Source organism: Bubalus bubalis, chromosome 8 (genome assembly GCF_019923935.1).
Source record: "Bubalus bubalis isolate 160015118507 breed Murrah chromosome 8, NDDB_SH_1, whole genome shotgun sequence".
Taxonomy (NCBI): domain Eukaryota; kingdom Metazoa; phylum Chordata; class Mammalia; order Artiodactyla; family Bovidae; genus Bubalus; species Bubalus bubalis.
In genome coordinates this window covers 46,961,286-46,981,210 of record NC_059164.1, presented here as the reverse complement: position 1 = coordinate 46,981,210, position 19,925 = coordinate 46,961,286, and the positions used below count along the sequence as shown (strand labels likewise).

At 40.1% G+C, this 19,925-nt stretch overlaps 1 protein-coding gene across 3 annotated transcripts in view; it reads left to right on the top strand.

Moving 5' to 3' along the window:
- NAMPT (nicotinamide phosphoribosyltransferase) overlaps window positions 1-19,925 on the top strand; it is a 387,332-nt gene that overhangs the window by 286,373 nt on the left and 81,034 nt on the right. For all 3 annotated transcript variants that reach the window (XM_006042817.4, XM_044946592.2, XM_044946593.2), the window contains one exon: window positions 9,312-9,475. In XM_006042817.4, the coding sequence (XP_006042879.3) occupies window positions 9,430-9,475 (46 nt within the window). In that variant the 5' untranslated portion in view covers window positions 9,312-9,429. The remainder of the gene's footprint in view (window positions 1-9,311; window positions 9,476-19,925) is intronic.

The window sequence follows — 19,925 nt, the reverse complement described above, 5'->3', positions numbered from 1 at the left end:
ACTAAGTTTTAGAGCAATTTATTATACAGCAAAAGATAACTAATACACTGCCCTGTGAGGAGCAAGACTGGGCAGTAAGTGGAAACTCTTGTCAATTGAGTAAATAGTTGATAAAACTAGGAAATAGCAAAGGATTGAAATCCTTTCAAGGATTGAAGATGGTAAGGGTAAATTTTGAGATTCAGAGTTAGGAAATCCAGTTGATATTTGGGTTATGTGGCTCAAGGTGCATGGGAGAGGAACTGACTGCCAAGAGTTGGTTCTTTCAGCTTAAGATGCCTTTAATGTTCATTCTAGGTGGTTAAGTCCAGGAGAATAAGAAGGAAAGGAAGGATTCAGGACAGTAAGCCTGCCTAAGTAGAATAGATGTTCTTGGTGACCTACTTAGAGGCCATTTACTGAGCCAAGGCACAATTCCCTCAGCTATTGCATCCCTCTTTAGAGAACTGCTGTGGTACCCCCTACCCAGAAATGACTGAGAGGTTACACGCTTCCTCAGGGTGACCTGCAGTCATTAACTGCGAGATACAACCTCCTCCCCAGGCTCAGTGCTCAACAATTCCATGATGCTTCCCTTGCTTCACATCTCCCCATAGGATCAGACTGAGGCTGGGCTTTAGCTGAAACCACACCTTACTCAGCCTCCTCCTCAGGGCTGTTCTGCTGCCCTCACCTCATACAGAATTCACCAGAGATCACTCCCTGGTGAACTCCCTGGTAAACCGCCTGTGCAAGAATCCCTTCTGCAGGCTCTGCTCTGAGGAAACCCAACCTAACAACCAGGCTCAAAGGACGTGCATATACCTATAGCATCTATTGTTTGGCACTTTCCAGAAGCCATAATAGCCTCAGGTAGAGTGCAAGGGTAAGAACCCCACCACAAACTGATTTATACCATGAATATTAAATATTAGAGTCTCTTACCCCTAAGAGAAAAATTTAGGAGGATTAAGAGGATCTGGGGGCAAGTCCCTAACAATTAGAAAGAGGGGAAGTGCAGTGATGATTATCTCCTAACTGCAAGATTAATTTCTGAAGGACTGGCACAGACCATTTTCAAACCAAATGTAGGTCTGTTTGGATTACTGGGATAGTTTGGCCCTATGGGAGAGTTTATGGCTTTAGTGTAATGTCTCAGTCCTATTCGGGGTTTTTTTTTTTTTTTTGAGTGTTTTTTTCCTTTTAGAGTGTTTTTATATGCATGTATGTGTGCGCTCAGTCATGTCTGACTCTTTGCAACCCCATGAGCTGTAGCCTGCCAGGCTCCTCTGTCCATGGAATTTTCCAGGCAAGAACACTGGAGTGGGTTACCATGTCCTATTCCAAGTGTTAAGGCATACTGTACAATAACATAAATACTGACATTTATGTTTGATGCTTCTATCATAAAAGAAAATAGAACTGCCTTATGATCCAGCAATCCCACTGCTGGGCATACACACTGAGGAAACCAGAAGGGAAAGAGACACGTGTACCCCAATGTTCATCGCAGCACTGTTTATAATAGCCAGGACATGGAAGCACCCTAGATGTCCATCAGCAGATGAATGGATAAGAAAGCTGTGGTACATATACACAATGGAGTACTACTCAGCCATTAAAAAGAACACATTTGAATCAGTTCTAATGAGGTGGATGAAACTGGAGCCTATTATACAGAGTGAAGTAAGCCAGAAAGAAAAACACCAATGCAGTATACTAACGCATATATATGGAATTTAGAAAGATGGTAACAATAACCCTGTGTACGAGACAGCAAAAGAGACACTGATGTATAGAACAGTCTTATGGACTCTGTTGGAGAGGGAGAGGGTGGGAAGATTTGGGAGAATGGCATTGAAACATGTGTAATATCATGTATGAAACGAGTTGCCAGTCCAGGTTCAATGCACGAAACTGGATGCTTGGGGCTGGTACACTGGGACGACCCAGGGGATGGTGTGGGGAGGGAGGAGGGTTCAGGATGGGGAGCACATGTATACCTGTGGTGGATTCGTTTTAATGTTTGGCAAAACTAATACAGTGTTTGAGGTTTAAAAATAAAATAAAATTTAAAAAAAAAAAGAAAATACAAACAGAGCTATATAATGTCATCTGCCCCAAAGAGTTCCCAGGAAGCTTTAAAGATCAAAATGAAGCTAATAAATTAAAAATCAACTATATTTCAATTAAAAAACAGAAACTAACACACCATTGTAAATCAACAATTCTTCAGTTGAAAAAATTTGCACATTGGGAGGATGTCTATTCCTGGAGAATAATATATCAAATCCAAAATCACAGCTTTTTATACTCTGCCCAAGCCAATAACCAAGGGAAAATAATTGATAGAAGAAAGATTTTTTTAACTCTATTGGAAAGAGCTTCAGGGAATAGTCCTCTATTAATTTTTAACTTTGATAGCCTCCTATTTGAATGACATGCCATCATTGTTTTATAATTTTTCTCATCATTTTTTTACCCAGGTGAGAATTCCTCCCATCTTTGGGCTCAAAGTATAGCAAATGTAGAAAATTGACTCAAACCCTTAGATAGACTCACTCACAGCTTTTTCTACCACCTCTTGCTACCAACTGGGCTGTCACTAGAGAAACTGGCCCTAGGGGAAAAAGAGAGGGTCCCACCAGTTTGCACACACACATACACACATCATCAAAACAAAGCCTGCTGGACTTCCACTCCCATCATGTATCCATTCATCAGGTCTAACTTCAGCTACACAGAAATGCTAGAGAAACGCAGAATCAGTCACAGTTGCCTATCTCGGATTAAACACCTCCCTAGGAATGGCTCCAATCCTTACCACTTATTACTAACTTTTTATGTTTTCCATTTGGTAAGAACACTGAAGTCAATAATTTTGAGACTGTAATTGCCATCAACTCTCTGTGAGCCACAGCCCTTCTCTCTGTGCATCAGTTTCTTCAGCTTCAGGAAAGAGAGATTAATTTTGATCACTATTTCTGCATCAAGAAACAATGGTTAAGGGGACCCATCCAAGGTGGTGGCATAGGAAGACCCTGGATTCACCTCCCACAGACACACCAAATCTATATCTACATATAGAACAGTCCCTCAGAGAGTGGAATGATTTGGGAGAATGGCATTGAAACATGTATAATATCATATATGAAATGAATTGCCAGTCCAGGTTCAATGCAGGATACAGGATGCTTGGGGCTGGTGCACTGGGATGACCCAGAGGGATGGTATGGGGAGGGAGGTGGGAGGGGGGTTCAGGTTGGGGAACATGTGTACACCCGTGGTGGATTCATGTTGATATATGGCAAAACCAATACAATATTGTAAAGTAATTAGCCTCCAATTAAAATAAATATATTTTAAAAATAAATTAATAAATAAAGGAGAACTGAGGACTGACTGAATGGCTTCTGCACAATTGGCAATAGAAGTACCACACAAAGATGGGTAGGATAGACAGAGGCATGGAGTCTAGGGGAATCCCACCCTCAACATGGTGCCCTGCAGTAGGGATGGATATCACTGAGGGGCCCATGCACAAACTTACCCACCCTGAAAGCAAAAACAAAATAACAGTTTAAAGAGCACCTAGACTGCACAAGAAGGAAGTATGTCTGCCAGCAGGTCAGGGAACTGCCAGAACACTCTCCAGGAATGGTGTGTGTGTATGTATGTATGTCTGTGTAATACACACACACACACACACACACACACACACACATATATATATATATATATAATCTAATAAGGCAAACAGAATAAAAACAAACCCATAGATACAGAGAACAAACCGGTTAAGGTGGGGAGACAGGAGGGTGAGGAGGTTTGGATGAAATAAGCAATGATTAAGAGGTATAAACTTCCATCATGGGGATATAGTACATAGCATGGGGATTATGCTTAGTAATATTTTAATAACTTTGTACTGTGATAGATGGAAACTAGACTTGGTGATCATTTCATAATGTATTAAAATATCAAATCACTTGTTGCATACCTAAAACTAATATAATATTGTAAGTCAGTTAAAGCAAGAAACTGGTTGAGAGGAGATGACTTTCATACAAAAAAAGATTATATGATTACATAAATCAGAGGCCACCACAAGCTGCAGCCCCTACTTGAAGAATTCCTAGTATATTGAGCATAATAAAGGCTTTCATCAATAAATAAGTATGTTTGAAATTGTTGAAACAAAGGACTGTTGACCATGAGGACTTTTTGGGTGGAATACATACTGAAAATTCCATGTAGCTTGTCTTTGACAGAACTACTCCTTTTCAGCTTCATGGGTCTGTGATTATAGCTGGCCTGGTCAAACGCCAGGATGTTCCTGTAAAGTTATTTTTTTACGTGGAATGAATGTTTAAACCTGTAGACTTTGAGTACAGCAGACTACTTTCCCACAGTGTGGGTGAACCTCATCCAATCAGCTGAAGGCCGTAAAAGAAAGGCTGAAGCTTCCAGAAGGGATTTATCCTCAAGACTGCCCATTGAAACCCTCTCTGAATTTCAGCTTGAGTGGCCTTCCCTGAATATTCTGTACTTAAAATTGTATCAGCTTCTACCTGAATTTCCAGACTGCCAGCTTGCCCTGTGGATTTCAGACTTGCCAGCTCCCACAACTGTGTGAGCTAATTCCTTAAAATCAACCATTTAACCCCAATCTGAGTCTTTCTCTCTCTCTCCATGTTTGTATATGTGTATGTGTGTATATATGTGTATGTGAATATAAATGTGTGTGTGTATATATATGTGTGTGTGTATATATATTTCTGTGTATATATATTCCTGTTGGACCTGTCTCTCTGAAGAGCCCTAATATGCTGGCATCGTGTTTTAATTGAACCAAAGACGTTATAGAATTGTAAAAATTTCCATTTTCTGGTTTTTGTTTTCTCGCATAATCCGAATCCTCTTGAGAGCTGTGTTTGTGTGTGTGTGTGTGTGTGTGTGAAAGAGATAATTCTCTTCTGGAGGAAACCAGGAACAATATGATGGTGCAGAAAGGGTTCCTTAGTACAAGATAAAGATAATGTAATTAAAAGATCAGGAAAGGGGAGAGACCCCTTGGTCACTCAGGGCCTCGACTATGCCACTAGCAGAAGTGTTACAGTGGTGCCCTGCTTCCTGAAGTGATTTGTGTTGGTCCTTTCAAGTTCTGAAAGCTGTGTTTTTCTAACTTAATGGCCAGTGTACTCAAGAACTTGAATCTGAATTGTCTCCTGACAAGCCTTTTAGCAGACCAGGTCTGTTTGAAGGGGTGGATGCCATTGTTAACCCAAGTTCCTGGCACAGCTTCTGCTTCAAGTTGGCCCTCACTAAATGCCTTCCATGCTAATGAACAATTTATAAAAGCTATTTAATGGTGATCTTGGCTTCATAGACTGTGTAGTTACTTTGGAATCCCTGGAGAACTCTTATTCTGGCATAGATATTCCATCCCAATTGTCCCTTGACAGAAGCAATTGCTACAAATAGGATAGACTCCTTTATAATTCCTAAATGAGCAAGGTTTTATCCTCTCAAAGACCCATTTTTCTATGTCTATGAAATACTAACAGTAAGAATTTCCACCCTTTAAAATTATTATGAATGTTGAATGTAATAATGAATTTAAAGTCCTTAGCACAACTTGACACAACGCCAGTGCTCAAGAGTTATTATGAACAGAACAAACAAGTTTCTCAGATTTTCACTACAGATTTTAACTGAATATAGTTGTGTCTTGGAATGCATTGTTGGCCCTAAATATAAAGCAAATCACTATAATAACAGGCAGCCATGTATGAACCTCAGATCAAAAACTCAAGTGAGCACAAAATATACCTTCTTTTTTTTTTTTTTTTTTTTTTTGATCATTCCATTTAATTTCTCTTTCTGGCTTAAATTCTGTAGAATGGTAGAAACTTTCTCTTACCAATTTAGAGTATCCCTTTCCCAAGGTTTGTCTTAAGTGGGGCCTGCAACGAAGCTAAGGCATTGGGTGGACTGGTGGAGGTGTGGCATCTTGCCCACTGGTCCTGTCTCCAGCACTTCCACAGAGACAGCTGCAGTTATGGTTGTGGGAATGATCTCCACAGGTTGGGGTTCAGATGCCCCATCCTTTCCTCACAGGCCCTTTTTATCTAGCTGTTTTCTAATCTTCTTCCTGACATGAGTAGGAGTTTGGCATCTGTCTGTACTTGCCTTGCCTCTCTGGGGCATGCAAATATCAGCAAGGATATCTATGGCTTCCTTTCTGCCCAGACACACGATTTCCACATTTTTCCTGGGATCATGTCATCTCTCAAGGGCTCTGCCTGGTAAATAAATTTTCATCTATTTCTGAATCCCTTGGGGTAGGGTGGAGCATTTCTATTTAGCTTTGATAAATTTCCTAAGAAATACTTAGTATCACCTCCTTTGGGGCTCAGTTTTTACATGTGCAAGACTCTTAGCTTTGTCAGAACACTGCTGAGGTTTTGCTTGAAAAGGAGAAGGGGAAATACTTAGATTAAAAAATATATAAGTCAAAAATCCCAAACAACATTTTTTCCTGCCTCATAAGAAGTCAATGATAGTCTAATGTAATTCAACATTTATAAAAGAAAAATTATTTCAGGTAAATATTTTGTTTAGAAACATGATCCGAAGAGGTAAGTTTTTGAAAGAGTATAAACTCTACCTGGCAGAGGGGATAAAATGCTATATGTAGGGAACTGGAGGTAGATCTCAAAGCCTTACCCAATAGAAGGCCGGGCTGGTGGATGCTGCCACATCCCCTCAGTATTTGTTAGATTCTGGTTGAAAGTAACAGAAAGCCAACCTGAAATACTGATAGCTTATTCCAAAGAAGAGTAAGATGTCTCCTAGAGAGCAGGGGCAGAAACAGCTGCAGCCAGGAACAGGAATGCTATCAGTAGCTCTCCATCTTATCTCTGTTTTTCTTTTTGACCTCTCTTCAGACCATCTACATCTTTCTTTCATCCCTATAACACCAAAAGTAACCCAAAGAATTTTCCATGTTACTGGTAGGTTCAGTGATCTGGAAAGAGGCTGATGTGAGTCTCAAATCAAAATCCAAATTCCTTGGGGAAAAACTCTGTTGGCCCAACCTGCATCTGGTATACACCTCTGAACCAATTATTTGTGGCCAGGGTCTAAACTATATTTGAAGGCCTTCCCTGGCTGTCCAGTGGTTAAGACTTTACCTTCCAGTACAGGGGTATGGGCTCAATCCTTGGTTTGGAAGCTAAGATCCCACCTGCCTTGTGGCCAAAAAATCATAACATGAAGCAGAAGCAACATTGTAACAAATTCAATAAAGACTTTCAAAATGGTTCAAATAAAAAAAAAAAAAAAACTGCACTTGAACCAACATGGCCACTCTGAAATCAACCTTGTGGATAAAAAGGAAAACAGGATAGTTTCTAGAAGAAAGAAGGAATAGAAAAGGAATTGAGTGAGTCCTGAGCACACAAAATAATGGAACCTAGTCAATAACCCAGTGGTAAAATTCTTCTCTAAGTCAAATCTGCCCTCAGATCCACTCAAGAACTTTCTTCCATCGCTGGTGAGGACAAATGTGGGGAGAAATGAAAAGCAGAAAGCTCTCTTCATGAGAAAGTTTAGGAGATCTGAATCATTGTTTGGTAATGAACTTTTTAAAGAACAATGTTCTTTCGCATAGTAGAGGAGAGAGGAAAAGAAGAGACAGATCCCACCAACTTGAGTAAGGGACAGGCTAAAGTTTTTATCTCTTGATATCTTCCCAGAAAAACTTTTTGCCATGGTGACTTTGAAGATTAATGGTATTTGAGGAAGGGATGGAAAATAACTTGGAGAGGTCCTGCCCCAGTACAGTAATATTTGCTTTATTGTGGCTTCATGAAAAGACTGTAACATTGTGAGCTATGCTCTCTTGGGACAGAGGGATGAAAAATGCAATGGTAATGGATCACTGACAGCTCAGGGCTAATTTCTGAGTCAGAAGATGGGAGATCAAAGCAAAAAGTTATAGAAGGGAAAACAGGGTTACATGCCTCCCCTCACAAACACTCACAAAGCAATGGTTCTAATAACCCCATTCTTAGGAAAATGGAAATGACTTGAGATTTCATTGTTCATGCTTATGCAAAAGATTGAAAAAGAATAGAAAAGAAACTTAATAATGCCAGTTGCCTGTGGGGGAATTGGATGGCCAGGCTACCATGGGGAGAAGGAGACTACACTGCATACTCTTATATTTTTACCCATATAATAGCCAATAAAAAATAAAATGCATTAAAACGTTTTAAATGGTAAAATCATTAATAAGTAGCTGGAAACAAGAGTAAAGGAGGAACAAGTTTCTGGCCAGACTTAATGTATAAGTTTTAAAATGGGAAGTTTTATAACAAAAAAGATTATTTTCCTACAAGGGAAAAGAATCTGAGAAAGAATATATATATATACACATTACTGAATCACCAAGCTGTACACCTGAAGCTAATAGTTGATATTGTAAATCAACTATACTTCAATTTTTAAAAAGTTATTTTGAAATGCATAAATTTGAAGATGGTGCAAATTAGTTTGTAGTTCAAAGTATCTCTCCAGAAACACTTTCGAGAGGCATGTCGTCAGTTCTATGTCAAGGGAAATGAAGTGCAAACCTGTATCCAGCAAAGTCTTTCAAGAACCCTGCAAGTTTCAATCAGTGTTCTTTTACTTCTGCGATAAGATCAGTATATCCAGAGAGGGTCCATATCTTCCCCATAAGGGGGAGGGCCTGGAATGGATAAAGTAAGAATCAGAGAAGCAGCTGACCCACAAAGACAATAGCACAGATCAGATCAGATCAGGTCAGTCACTCAGTCGTGTCCGACTCTCTGCGACCCCATGAATCGCAGCACGCCAGGCCTCCCTGTCCATCACCAACTCCCGGAGTTCACTCAGACTCATGACCATCGAGTCAGTGATGCCATCCAGCCATCTCATCCTCTGTCATCCCCTTCTCCTCCTGCCCCCAATCCCTCCCAGCATCAGAGTCTTTACCAATGAGTCAACTCTTCGCATGAGGTGGCCAAAGTACTGAAGTTTCAGCTTTAGCATCATTCCTTCCAAAGAAGTCCTAGGGCTGATCTTCAGAATGGACTGGTTGGATCTCCTTGCAGTCCAAGGGACTCTTAAGAGTCTTATCCAACACCATAGTCCAAAAGCATCAAGCAAGAAGGAAACCTACGTTGTTGAAACATCTGAAACTACTGAGGGACTGCTTGGTATTGTAACAGCTTAGCAATAGCTGATTAATAATACCCAAGACTTCTTTTCTCGTGTGTTGACAATTCACTAATTGAATTCTCTAGGTCTGGACAAGTGTACTGTTGACATCTGAGAGTCCTACAGAACAGTTTTGACCTGGAATATTTCAGGGCAAGTGTTGCCAATCACCTGTGCCACAAAACAACACGACTTCTGCCAAACATGTGGTTTTGTGCAAGCTGGTCTCCTGGTTGGGGCCACAGAAAAGGTGAGTTGCACATTTTACCTCCTGACAATCGAATGAGTTGGCTTGTTGGATGGAGTTATTTAGGCCAGCCCATTTTGCTTTGTAGAGTTGCTGTCAACTGTCCTTTGGATGCTAGTTTTCTGAGTTTAGTTGTTTCTAGATCACCTTTGTGTCTATAGTGATAAAGCTATGCCTTTATATGGGGGGAAAGAAAACATAGATCCTGCCATTCTCTTTGTAATAAAGACCATGTGAAAAGGAAAATGTCATCTCCAGCACCTCCCTTGAGCACCTGCACTCTGCCTGCCTCCTGTGTGGTCAGAACTGATGCCCAGTGAAGGGAGTCATTAACTGTGTGGTGGTCAAGACAGGACTCTTGACGGAGGCCCATCTCCCAACATGGAGAATCATCTTTGACCACCCATGCCACAGACCCAGAAACATACACTACAGAATCAGAGATTTACAGACAGTTTTCTATGTGCCAAACACTATACTATATACCAGAGCACATATGAACAAAACACACGGAAATAAAATGTAAGTTTCTCCCTGGGAAGGTCATACTCTGTCAGGACACATAGCAAATACCCATATTTGGATACAGTGATGCTAAAGCCCATTTATCCATGTTATTTGCTTGTTTAAGATATTTATTTAAAAACAAGAACCCCAGAAATAACCCAAACTGTGTCATTCTCTTACCAGAAAAGAGATCTGTTCCTTAATACTACCAGTTTCAAAATGAAACACGTTGTATTAGCTTAGTTCATTCTTTGGGGATTTTTTTATGATTCCCTCCCCCCCCAAAAAAAAACTCTGGCTTGTTTTCATTTCAGAAGCACAAGCTCTGCTGTTTGTGTTTCATTTTCTCCTGAATTTTCAACCTACAATGTCAATCCTGTAATCATTTTATTTCCTTTTCATATGTGGCCCTTTCTGGTGACCTTTCATATCATGTGAGCTTTCTTTTTAAAAAAACCTATTTATTTATTTATTTGGCTGCATCAGCTTTTAGTTGCAGCAGGCATGATCTTCAGTCTTTGTTGCAGCATGCAAGGTCTTTAGTTGTGGCATGTGGGATTTTTCGCTCCGACATGTAAGCTCTTAGTTGTGGCATCCAGTTCCCTGACTAGGCATCAGACCTGGGCCCCCTGTGTTGGGACCGTGGGATCTTAGCCACTGGACCACCAGGGAAGACCCTCAAATGAGCTTTCTATAGCCTTTTTTTCCCATGGATAATCAAAGAAGTCAAGATTCACTTCCTTAATTTATTAGAGTTCTTCTAAGGTGACAGGGAATGCTCCCTGTCTTAAAATTTGTAAGATATCCTCAAGTTGAAAAACCCATGTCACTCAAGATGCGGAAAACTGAGATCAGTGGATACAGTTATAGAGAGGTAGATCTCTGCACAACATAAAAACAAATGTCTGATCTGCCTGTCTACCTCGAAAACTTTGGAGTTCCTCCTTGCTCTATGAGTTCACACAGAGACTGGATGATCACATCTCAGGAACATGAAAAGGAAGTGTTGAGACTCAGAGGGTGGCCAGAGCAGGAAGATAATGTCATTTGTGGGGCCCAGTACAAAATGAAAATATAGGACTCTCTGTCCAGAAATAATTAAGAACATCAAGATGGCAACAGTAGAGTGTCAAACTAGGTATGAGGCTCTTCTGAGCACAGGGTCACATGTGACTGCTCAGGTAACAGCTCAAGAAGCTGGTCCTGGGTCCGAGAATTGACGATGAACTCAAGGAGGCCTTGGAGTCCTTACAAAGCTGGAAGTATCAAAGTTTCACAAAATCAGCTGTCCTCAATCACAGAATTTAGAAGAAGATAGAGAAACCAAGGGGTCCAAGAGTTTTAAACCTAGACTTAGAAGCTGTATCCTTTATATTATATGGAAAATGTTTGTGTCTGTGCACTTTCTGTGAGAGGGTCCAGAACTTTAGTCTGATTATGAAAGGATTCTGGCAACCTCCCCACAAAAATCAAGAATCTCTAATCCAATTCCCTCATTTTGTCCATGAAAAAAATTGAGATTTACAGGAGGAAAAATAACTTACAAATTTGGAAGGCTAATTCCTTTGGAATATTTTTTTGAATATTTGTATTTATTTATTTGGCTGTGCCTGGCCCTAGTTGTGGAACTTGGTTTCTTCAATCTTTGTTGAGCTGTATAGGGTCTTTTTTTAGTTGCAGCATGTGGGATATAGTTTTCCGACCAAGGATTGAACACTGGCCCCCTGCATTGGAGCATGGCGTCTTAGCCACTAGACCACCAGGGACATCCCCCTTTGGAATATTTTAAACTTTGAATCTAAAGGGGACTCTCTTCATCACTATGACTTAGTTAATCAATTTAGTTGCAATTGCCTCATCAGTAAATTTATGTTTGCCATGGGCTTTTTTTTTTTTATTTTTTTTTATTTTTAGACTTTACATACTGTATTAGTTTTGCCAAATATCAAAATGAATCCGCCACAGGTATACATGTGTTCCCCATCCTGAACCCTCCTCCCTGCTCCCTCCCCATTCCATCCCTCTGGGTCATGGTCTGGGCCATGGGCTTTTTTCATTTTATGCTTCTGTTCTCATCTTGATCAATAATCTGATTCATATTTTATGGGACATTGGCTTACACACTGTAACTTTAATTTTATGGTCTTAACTTCCAAAATACTTATTTGACTTCTAAAAAAGCACTGAAGATACATTTTTGGAACATTAAAGTTGGTTCCAGTTGTGGGATTAATAGAGTTAAAACTTCAGTCATTGGAATTTCGGAAGAACCTAGCACATTGGAATAGAGAAGAACCTAGCACCATTTGCCACCCTCTCTTATTACTCAAGCATGACTGCTAATATAAGCAAATAGACAATTTTCATCAGAAATACTAGCATATGTATAAACAACAATAGATTTATGACATAAATGTCATTTTCACATTTCCTTTTCCAAGTTTCTGTGTACATTGCCCTTAAAGCTCAACATGGTGAAACTTGGGTAATTACATTTTCCACTCATTGTCCTCTTCTGTCTCTTCTCTCTAGCATTTTCCTGTCTTGGGCCACAGAATTATTTCCAGTTCACAGTGGTCTCCTTAGAGTCCCTCAGCCTATTCAGGTCTTTGGTTCTATAGTACATCTTTGTAATATGGTCTTCTGAAAAATGTGTCATTTAATCTTTACAAATATCCCACATAGTATGGCCAAAGTTATTTTCAAAGATGGCCATACCAGTGTATCCCAACCGTGTGTTCTTTCTACTGTGTGATGTTGACATTTCTCCATCTGTGTTTGCTCCTCTTGAATCTGGGTGGGCCTTGGACTGTGATAGATGTCTCTGCATGACTACTGAGGCTAAGTCATAAAAAAGGCTAGAACTTCTCCCAGATTTTCTCCCTTGGAAACCTTCTACTGACATGGAAGAACTTTGCCATCCTGAAGCTACCATGCAGAAATCGCAGGAAGAGATGGAGGAAGGAGGAAGAGAGAATTACCAAGAGAAGGAAGGAGAAAGAATTAGAAAGAGAAAATAACCCCAACTTTTCTAGTCCCATCTGAGTCTTCCCAGCCAGGCACCTGACATATAAATGGACAAGCCTTTAAATGATTCCAACCTTTAGTGTTCAAACCACCACAGTTGATATCAAATAGAGAAGCAATAACCTGCCCCCTCTAATCCTTGCCCAGACTGTGGCAAAATAAATGTTCTTCTTTTAAACTGTGAAATTTTCTCATTTTAAAGCACAGTTTCGGGGTCATTTGTTACACAGCCATAGTAACTAGCCAGGAGATAATGCTACTTGTAAGAATCATTTGGGTGTAGGTGACCAAAAAGTCAATTTATACTTGTTTAAGCTTAACAACAAATGATCAGCTTATGTAACTGAAAGGTCTGGGACTGTTGTTGATATGCTTTTAACAAGAGCCATATATGATGTCCCCAAGACCCAGCCCCTCTTCATCTCTCCACTCTACTGTCTCCATGCTCCCCACACTTTCAGGCTGTGAATGTGTAATAAAGGTTGAGCAGTTCCAAATATTTACACTGTCAGATTCAGTTAAGCAGCAGCAAAGAGAGCTCTGCATTAACAGTCCAAACAGAGATCATAAGCTTAATTCCAGTGGCTATATTTGACTTGTCCCCATCCCCAAACCATGGAATGTGCTGATTAACCATGCTACAGGCACATATATGGAAAATCAGAAATTCATTCAAACACACCAAAAGTACAGGAATTGAGAAGGCTATTTCTCCCAAAGAAATCTCTGGATACTGGTCTCAAAAAATAAATAAAGTCAATAAATACTAGCTAGCTAAGAAACAATTACCCAGTTATTATTCTGGAACTATGTATGAGAAAAGGGATTTCAGCAGTGTTCCTCAGCTATAGCCCTCCAGTCAGATGAACAACTTTGTCATTTGTTGCCCCACATGAGCTGAGTCCAGATTTGAACACAGGTCTGCCTGATATAAAAGTCTTTTTGCCCCACACCATGATGAAATAGCATTTCTACAATCCTATCTTTTCTTCTGATTTCTTAAACTTCACAAGTTTGAGTAAGAAAAATGAGAAAGAAAATCTTGCTGTTGAGAATAAGAATATTTTGTGATGTGAGAGGTAGGTTTCAATTATATTCTGTTTACCTTTTTCCTTAAGCTTCCTCCAGCTTTCTAGTGTAACATCAAGCAGTACTTCACATTGGCTTGAGATTCAATGCAAAGAAATGTCTCCAGAACTTGTTTTTAAAGAATTTAAGAACTTGTTTTCAAATAATTAATGTTTTTTAAAATTTATTCATTTTTTCTTTTTTAATAGTTTTATTAAGACAGAATTCATATGTGATACAGTTCACCCGATTCATTGGTTTGTTATATAAACAAAACTATGCAACCATCACCGCAATCAACTTTAGAACATTTTTATCACCATAAAAAGAAAGCTGGTACCAACTAGCAGCTACTTACCATTTCCTTCCCCTACCTCACTGGTCCGCAACTTTCCTTATTTTGGATACTTCATATAAGTGTAATCATACAATAATGCAGTCCTTCTGACTGGCTTTGTTCATTTAGCATAATGTCTTTTTGTTGTAGCATGTATTTTTATTTTTTTGCCAAGTAATATTTTATTGCCAAGTAATATTCTGCTATATGGATATACTACATTTTATGTATCAACTTATCAGTTGATGAATACTTGAGCTCTTATCACTTTGGCAATGCTTCTGTGAACATCCATGTACAAGTTTTTGTGTGAACATACGTTTTCATTTTTCTTAGATGTATATCTAAGAGTAGACTTCCTGAATCATAAGATCCTCAAGTTAACCATTTGAGGACCTGCTAGACTGTTTTCCAAAGTGATTGCATCATTTTCCCACCAGCAGGGTATGAGGGTTCCAGTTTCTACCCATCCTTGCTAACACTTGTTACTGTCTGACACTTTGTAGCTATCCTAGTTGGCTTGAAGTACTATCTCCCTGTGGTTTTTATTTGCATTTCCCTGGTGGCTAATGATGTCAAGCATCTTTTCATGTGCCTATCTTCATTTGTCTATGTCTTTTGTCTATCTTCCTTTGAAAAGTATCTGTTTATTCCTTGTCCATTTTTAATTGGATTATTTGCCTTTTATTATTAACTTGTAAGAGTTCTTTATGTATTCTAGATACAAGTCCTTTATCAGATGTTTGATTTACAAATATTTTCTCCCATTCTGTGAGTTGCCTTTTTACTTTCTTGATGGTGTCCTTTGGAATACAAAAGTTTGACTCTTTGATGAACTCCAATATACTATTTTTCTTTTGTATTTTTTCTTGTGCTTTTGCTCTCATGTAAGAAAGCATTGCCTAATCCAGATCCACAAAGATGTGTGCCTGTGTTTTCTTCTAAGAATTTCATAGTTCTAGGCTCTCACATTTAAGTGTTTAAAATGGGGTCCTGGACCCAGTTCCAACATGTGTATCAGATGGCAGGGCATGATCCCTAGTACCAGCAAATAATTCTCAGACTCCAGCAGGGTCCCCAAGAATTCAACTCAATTGTGGCAGTTTACCCAGAGATAGCATCAGATTCCATAGGCTGAGGGTTCGATCCGGTAAGACTGCCACACTGACCTACTTCAGATGCCAGTTATAAGCCCGGGTTATTACTTGTATTGCTGACTGGCTGACTGTAGAAGTTCCCAACCTTTTTCTCCTCCTCCTCCTCCTCAAATTCGATTAATTTGCTCAAGGGACTCACAGAACTCTGAGAAATATTATAACTTAGTAGATCATTGCTTTATTATTAAAATACATAACTCATGAACAGCTAGGAAGAAACAAAGGTTTCATAAGTTAACAGGAGCCAAGCCTCCAACCCTGGGGGAAGAAGAGACAGGAAAAGGGGACTGGGCTTAAAATCAATACTTTCTTTAATTTAGATCATATTTAAATTGATCTCATTTAGAAAATGAGAAGCAGAAATGGGCTACCCAGTCTTCTTTTTTAAGAGCTTCTTTATTTTTTATTTTTATACAATTTTTAAAGGTTACATTCCTTTTACATTTATTACACAATATTGGCTGCATTCCCCATGTTGTACAATTCATCCTTGTGGTCTCTCTTGTACCCAATAGTTTGTATGTCCCGCCTCCCGACCCCTGTGTAGCTCCCCTGCTCTTTCCACTGGTAACTGCTAGTTTGTTCTCTGGGGGTCTGCTTCTTTTATGTTTTGTTCACTAGTGTATTGTATTTTTTTAGATTGTACATGTAAGTGGTATCATACAGTATTTGTCCTTCTCTGTCTGACTTAGTTCAGCGCCCTCCAGATCCATCCATGTTGCTGCAAATGGCAGAATTTCATTCTGCTTTATGGCTGAGTAGTATTCACTGTGTATATGTACCACATGTTCTTTATCCATCTGTTGATGGACTCTTAGGTTGCTTCCATATCTTGGCAAGTGTAAGTGATGCTGCTGTGAACATTGGGGTGAATGTAATCTTCTTAAATCAGTTTTGAGGTTCTTTCAGATATATACCTAGGAATGGAATTGCTAGGTCATATGGTAGTTGGGCTACATAGTCCTGCTAACCAAAAGGGCAGAAGCAATGAAAAGACCATAAGAGTGGAGCAAAAAGTGAGAAAAAGATAAATGAACATGTATCAGAAAAAAATTGGTGACATGCAAAATAAGAATGATACAGACAGAGAAGAGAGAGTAGCTTGTTCTAGGGAGTCAGGATATGAGAATTTACACAAGAGACTGCTTATTTAAAATTGAATTACAGACACAGAATTAGGCAAGAACCCTTGGGGAATGGCTCTAATTTTATTTTTGAGGAAGTGAACAAGGATTTGAGAAGAATCAAAAAAAAAAAAAGGGAAGAATTAAGTAGCAAATTTAAGGAACTTTTTTTAAGAGAAAAGAGAAATCGAAATAAAAGAATAGCATAAAATGTACAGAATCAGAGGCCCATTCAGTTTGCTGCTGCTGCTGCTAAGTCGCTTCAGTCGTGTCCGACTCTGTGCGACCGCATAGACGGCAGCCCACCAGGCTCCCCCGTCCCTGGGATTCTCCAGGCAAGAACACTGGAGTGGGTTGCCATTTCCTTCTCCAGTGCATGAAAGTGAAAAGTGAAAGCGAAGTCATTCAGTCGTGTCCGACTCTTCACGACCCCATGGAGCCTACCAGGCTCCTCCATCCATGGAATTTGCCAGGCAAGAGTACTGGAGTGGGGTGCCATCACCTTCTCCAGTTTAAGACATCCTATTTCCGAGGGCTTCCCAGGTGGCGCTAGTGGTAAAGAATCTGCCTGCCAATGCAGGAGACGTAAGAGATAACTTCGATCCTTGGGTTGGTAAGGTCCCCTGGAGGAGGGCATGGCAACCCAACTCCAGTATTCTTGTCTAGAAAATCCCATGGACCGAGGAGCCTGGCAGGTTGTTACAGTCTATAGGGTCACAAAGAGTCGGACGCAACTGAAGAGACTTAGCTTGCACACATTTCCAAGTACATGAAGCCAGCCTATATTTGGTGAAGACTGAACAAATTAAGATTTATAAGCATCAGAATTGTGCCTAGCAGGGAGAATTAAGAGTTTAATAAGGCAAGCAAACAGTTGATTAGCCTCCAGTGCTCTTATATAGAATTTCAAGAATCTACTGGGTAAACCACTTTTTAAGGAGATGCTGTAGGAGACTTTTGTTAATATTTGCCTGAAGGAAGTGACAGATCATGAAAGGAATACAATCAGACCAAAGGCACTGCTGAATTTTTGTGTGTACTTTGTGTACTTTCAACTCAGATAAAGTCATGAGTGTTGTGTTTCCAATTTTCTTAATAGCTACTATTTGCAATACTTTAAATTTTTCTTTTCCAGTACCACAAATGTTCTGTTATGCAATTATCCACCAAAGAGTGATTTTCATAGCACGCTTGGTTTCTTATAACATCATTTTATTTTTTATTAAAGTTCAATGAACCTACTTATCATTGGTTGATTGGTCCACTGTGGTTCTGAGGAGCTAGCATGAGGTGGTTCCAGGTTCAAACCTTATGCTGGATGTGTCATTTAGGACAAAGCATCTCATCTCTCTATTCTAAAATAATCACTACCTCAAAAGCTACCCACTCCAGTATTCTTGGGCTTTCCTTGTGGCTCACCTGGTAAAGAATCCTCCTGCAATGCGGGAGACCTGGGTTCGATCCCTGGGTTGGGAAGAACCCAAAATGGGGAGATTTGAAGTCAAATAGCTGTGAAGCTATTTCACAGCTAAATCACAGTTCACAGGGGCATTTGGAAGCAGGGTGTGGACAAACACTGTAGCTGCCTCTGGGCAGACGCGGAAGTGTCCTGGCACTGGGCAAGTGAGAGAAAGGAAGCCAAAATGGAAGTGGATTGGGCAGGGGAGCGAGAGGGGAGGAGAGGCAGTGCTTCTTACCACTGAGCTGTCTTGAACATCAGGAGAGGTGTTTCTATGAAAAACAGAATTAACCGTTAGTAGATAAGCTTTATGCCTAGATTTGGGCTTTTGTTAAAACGTGTTGGTATCATTTGGAAACATTTAAGTCCCTTCTCATGACCCAACATGAGAAGCCCAGGTTGATTTGGTTGATTATACTGTGGTTTGGAGGCTATTTAAAGTTCAGTATTTTATTTTAACAGGCTGTAGAGCTCTAGACTGAATGGTGTCTCAGTAAGTCCAACATAACCAGTCTTTCCTCTGGCAGACAGATAAGCAGGGCCACTGAATGTGGGGCGGAGGCTGTCCCTTGCCCTCACAAGTTCTCCAGAGGGGCGAGTGGGAGATCACTCCCTCCAGTGAGGCTGTTCTTTTCACCAAGATGCAGAAAAGGAGCTTTTCTATAACTTGTACAGTCATTCTAAGTGAGTTAATACTGACTATGGGAATTGATCTCGTTTATTCACCTAAACCCAAGGTAGTATGTTTGTGTATAAGGACCATTTGGCCCCAAAACAAATTAACAAACACTAGAATCGTATGTGGCATAAGACGAGCACAGTGTGAGAGGCTTGTGGACATGGGACTGAACCTGACAGAAAGAAGGGGAGATTTGTGTCTCTCATTTCATCTCACACTCACCTCATGGGCCTCCACTCATCTCTGGGTGGAACCTAAATGGAATTTGAAGTACTGTCTAACTCTCTTTCTCTTGATGTCAGGGTACAAGCAGAAACTCTCAAAAGAGGTGATCGGAGAGAGTTTAATAAAGTAATCTTTTACAAAAATGTGGGCAGAGTTAAGGGAAACCAGTAATGGATAGTGATTCCCCATGGTTGGCAACCTCTAAGTCAGGAGTGACAAGGAAAGGAGTATGTATCTGAATTTCCAGAGATGGCCCTTCAGGGTCAGTGACCTTTTGTAGAAAAGAAGCTCAGTCAAACCATAGTGCCTTTCTTCCTTATAGTACCAGCATCATAACACCTGTACCACTCAAAGAAGAATGTTCTAGAGATAAGGGCAAATGGATTCTTCTTTCTTCTTCCTTCCCTCCAATTTTTGAAAAGCTTTACACATTTTATAGTGCATATTTGGATTCTGATTTGTAAAGTTTTTTGTTTTTCTATTATTTCTGATTGTTTTTAATTGTTCTTATAGAGATCAGATCAGATCACTCGCTCAGTCGTGTCCGACTCTTTGCGACCCCATGAATCACAGCACGCCAGGCCTCCCTGTCCGTCACCAACTCCTGGAGTTCACTCAGACTCACGTCCATCTAGCCAGTGATGCCATCCAGCCATCTCATCCTCTGTCGTCCCCTTCTCCTCTTGCCCCCAATCCCTCCCAGCATCAGAGTCTTTTCCGATGAGTCAACTCTTCGCATGAGGTGGCCAAAGTACTAGAGTTTCAGCTTTAGCATCATTCCTTCCAAAGAAATCCCAGGGCTCATCTCCTTCAGAATGGACTGGGTAGATCTCCTTGCAGTCCAAGGGACTCTCAAGAGTTTTCTCCAAC